The sequence below is a fragment of the Cystoisospora suis genome, assembly GCF_002600585.1.
Source record: "Cystoisospora suis strain Wien I chromosome Unknown contig_608, whole genome shotgun sequence".
Lineage (NCBI taxonomy): Eukaryota > Apicomplexa > Conoidasida > Eucoccidiorida > Sarcocystidae > Cystoisospora > Cystoisospora suis.
The window spans coordinates 1,164-5,441 of record NW_027153409.1 but is presented as its reverse complement, the minus strand read 5'-3'; the positions used below and the strand labels follow the sequence as shown (position 1 = coordinate 5,441).

Here is a 4,278-nt window from a genome sequence, read left to right as displayed (position 1 = left end):
AAGTTTTTTCTTGAGCTCCCGCTCCGGCTGAGTCGAGCCCAAGCGTGCCGAGTGATACCCGTGACGAGCGGCCGTTAACGGATTGGCGCTTACGGCATCAGCAAGAAAGTAGCAAAAGTGTCCCTGCATGCTCGGCAAGCTCCGCCTTGGGTCCAGGGGAGGATCCCAGACTACTGCCTTCTGTCGTACTGGCGGGCCGCATGCGTGAAGAGCATATCTTTTGCATTTGCTCTCTTTTTTTTGCGAAGTGTTGGCAGAGAAATCTCTACACGACGTCTGCTGCTAAGAATGCTAGGCACGCATTTTTGTGTGGGTGGCTCTTAGCTTCGTCCTTGATCGTGGTGAATGATTCCGACCATTGCTGGGCGGACACAGCTCTCCTGACTGAAGAGCAGCCGGTGTCGTAACTTTGTCACACCTGGGCGCTGGCACTACCCTTGAAAGTACTCCATGGTCGTTTTAGCGTGTTACTGACATATATTTGGTCTTTGCGAATTCATAGGTCTTGTAGCGGGAGAGCGGACTCCCTACCGCCGGTGTCACGATGGCGACTGTAGCAGGCAGCGTCCTCAGGCGAACCGTGATGCGCCGCGGTTCAGCGGAGGAATGGCGTCCGCACTACGTCAAAAGAACTGTGTTCGTTCCTGGGGTCCGCACAACCCCCAGTAGCGGAAGTCAACTTACGCTTCGTCGCGAGTTCAGCAGTGTGAAGTTCATGGACCAGAAGCGCTCTGGCGAGGAGACAGTCTACTTCAAGAAAGAAGGTGGGCAGCGGAAGCAGGCGTTGAGCCTTTTTACGTGTCCTAGCTGCAACACTGACGTTGATGCCCCTCATTCAGGTCTACCGCAGCCACGGTCGCACCCCTCCCTAGCAAAGTCCCAGCGTCAAGCACTCCCTCGATATCACCCTGTTGCAGGAGCTTTGTGAGCGGTATCCTTGAACCACAGTGTTGACTCACGACCCTCTTGTGTCACGGTTAGCGGGCTCACAAGATCCCAGTTGTCTCACCTGAGAGCTCTACTGCGGATTCGAGGTGATTCAGAAGAGTGTATTGTGGCATTATCTTTCAATGAATTATCTCAGCATTTGCTTGTTGCGGGTTGGCTTCAGACGAGGTGCTTTTGAGGAACTTGCTGGCAAACCACCCGGAGTATGATCCGAAGTACTCCATGGATCACATGAACTCGGAGATGGGCGCGATCGCGCGAGATATTACTTTGGGTAAGTTCAAGTTAGGGCTGGAAGGAATGACAGTGATGAGACGCGCCACATGTGAGAGGCCCTGGCACACCGGAGTGGTAATGCTGTGATTCCGTACAACGTAAACAGTTTCGGACGGCGGCTGAAAGACGTCCGCGCATTCCCGCTCTAGCAGGAATGCTCAGACATTGAGTGCATCCCTTCGATGGCCGACGAAAATTGCCGGTGGAGTTACGAGCTCGTATGAAAAGTTTTTTGTTACAGAGCAAATTTGACGGTCCAGACAGGACAGCGTTGCCGAGTGTCCGCTTGAAGCAGGAAGTGAGGCAGCTGCTGCCGGGCACTAACTTGCCAGGATCAGATACTCCGCGCAGTTGTCAACTAGGAGCGTCTTTTGAGGACTCGTTATGCTGCGTCGTCCAACGAAGTGTTGTCTATATTACATGAGATGTGGGCATCTCAGCTAGCCGGTTGAGTGCATCATCGTGGCAGGATGCCACATTTCTGTGCAAGTTCTTACTTGTCGAAAAGACCCCGTGGGTGAAAACCTGTAGTACCCTGTAAGCTTCTTCTTTCTCACCGCTGTCGGCGACTGGCCCTTCCCTAAAGCGCCGAACGCCTGATTGTGTCCATCTTCTGGCTTTGTCCTCGCTTCAGCGTGTCAGAAGCATGGCATGAAAGAACCTTCTGCGGCTTTTCTGAAAGACCTCCTTTCGATTTTCTCTTCCCATGGCTACACAAAGGCTCCCAAGTGAACGATCCAGTTCGCGCGCGACGAAAAAGCTAAGACGCTGAGCGGCGTTTTTTTGCGATACTACATGGTGAGCCGTGACACCGTTGCCACTGTCCCCCAGTGAAGCCGATGCCCTGGTGGCCCTTCATAGTGGGCACGCACACTCCCCTGTACGGAGGACGGGGCGCGGTTTAAACCCCGGGATATAGTGGCCTCGCGCTCCTGAGGCCGGCTTCCTGATGACGATGAAGAGACATGGTTCAGACGGTCGGATTGCACCCATCTACTTCTTGCAGATCTTCTTGGGGAGTGTCCTCGTCAGGGACGGAGCAGGGCATTCCAAGGTCCGCCGTAGTTTCCCCAATAGCGGTCTGCGGGAGTTTGCAGTACAAGTGGCTGCGAAGCGGGCTCCTCCAAAATTGCAAGGACTGTAGCGGGTTTTGGGGGCTGCATGAGATAAAGGCAGCGCCGTGGCGATATGGACAGCAGACAGTGTACTGAAGAAACCGACATGCGATTCCCAGCTCCCGTCTGCCCCAATGTGAAATTCGTGGGTAGCTGTGGCGGCGGTTTCCGGTGTTCGTGGCTATTTGTGGTGCACTCCAGTGTGCCCGTGCGGGCGCAGCACTTGCATGGCCGTTTACCAGGCACGGCGTCAGCGTGTCCGTCGAATGTGCTGGGCACCTTCCTCGTCTTTCCGAAGGGGATTCTGTGTGCAGCTAGGCGAGGGTTGGACAGCTTCGAAGACTGCGTACATCAAAGTCGGTGTTATTTGGTCAGGCGCAGCATGTTGGATCAGGAGCTTCACTTTTGGTAGCAGTAGAGTATTAGAATTCAAGGTTTGTGCTGATCTGATCTGTGTTTTTCCCATCATCGCTGTAGACACAGCCCGCGAACTGTTCCAAAGCCTGTTCGTTTTGCTCGCAAAACATTCAGAAGCTTGTTTCAAACTGAAGGGAAATGTTTGACTGTATAGCCTGGTAAGCGGCAACGACGGTGCAACGTGTGGAGTTCATTCTGAGGCCCGTCAGGCAGAATGCAGCTTGATTTCAGCTTCTTGCAAAGGGCCCGGGGAGCGGGCTCCGTACTCATCGCCCATAAACATGAAGAGCAAGTCCGAACGCCTCCTTACACCGAGCCCATAGGAAGGCTCTTCTAATTCACTTTGGACTCGTTGAGCGTCAAGACAGTCCGGATGTGGCCGACAGAACGCCGTGGCATATCCTTTTGCAGACGAAAAGGCTTCAACTCCGGAGTGTAGGAGGTTTTGGCCACCTAGTTTTGCTCGTACTTGCTGTGGCGTTTACAAGAGTCGAGTTGCTTTAGTGAGTCAAAAGACACTTGATGCACTCTAGTGCGTCGTGGAGGTACAGTCGTGTCCGCGACTGTCGCCTTGCCCGGGGTTGCCAGCCGTTCAGCACAGAACAAGTCTCTCCAGTCAGCGAGGGCGTTCACACGCGATGTAACGTAACTGCATTGATCGCGTTTATAGTCGTAGTGATATACTATGATGGCTACGGGAACTCTCTGGAGATTGTACTCAGTATGCTTGTGCGCAAGAACTTGCTTGTCCACCCGCAGCTGCACCGAGTTAACTCCACCATGTGGACGTGAGAGAGCAGACGAAGCCCTACACAGTTGGTGATACAGGGTGATATTCTGCCTGGCGACTTCGCGGGTAGTCGCTGGCCGAAGCGTCGGTACAGGAGAACGTGCAATGGTGTGATCTGGGGGGGGGCGACCCCGGAGAGCGTGGATCGCCCTGAGGGGGGGAGACTAAGTCATCTAAGTTTTCGAGTCTTTTTCGGAGGGTTAACCTCGAGTCACGCCAAGTCCCCTTGAGGCGGACTGAGCAGCCCACTAATCTAACTTGTTGTACACTGGTGACACTAACAGATTTTGGTGACAGAAGTGGGGCGCTCGGTCCAACTACCGGCGTGACCCTTTTTTTTGGCCCCGTCCACCCAACCCACTTTCTAACCATCTCGGGGTTGAGTTGTTTTCGCCCCGCGTCCGCGCGAGCGTACGTGAATATGAACCGCCGATCCAGAATGAGGATGCCTCGTGGAGCGGAACCTCCGCCAGCCGCTCGGAGGCCTCGCGGAGCCCGTCGCCTGCACCCGAAGGAGAGCCCGATATTCCCGCTTAGGGGCTCCCGGGACGAACCACGCGGTCCGTTACGCCTCTCGTGGCTCCCTTTACCGATATGATACCTTCAAACGGCAGTGCTCGGTTGTTTACGGTCCAATTCCGCCTCCGTGACTTCGGGAGTCTTCAGGCGGCGTGTATGCGGGGCTGGGCCAGCCGCGCGGGGGACAGCTCGTGTCAGAGCCTTGCTCTGCCC

General features: G+C 54.9%; 1 protein-coding gene across 1 annotated transcript; it reads left to right on the top strand.

Moving 5' to 3' along the window:
• The first annotated feature begins 214 nt into the window (after positions 1–214).
• On the top strand, positions 215–2,805 carry CSUI_001511 (uncharacterized protein). The gene is made up of 3 exons (XM_068061717.1): positions 215–764; positions 1,085–1,273; positions 1,859–2,805. Exons 1-3 carry the CDS (start codon positions 545–547, stop codon positions 1,954–1,956), a joined length of 507 nt encoding a protein of 168 aa, XP_067926307.1. The 5' UTR covers positions 215–544; the 3' UTR covers positions 1,957–2,805.
• Positions 2,806–4,278: the final 1,473 nt, after the last annotated feature.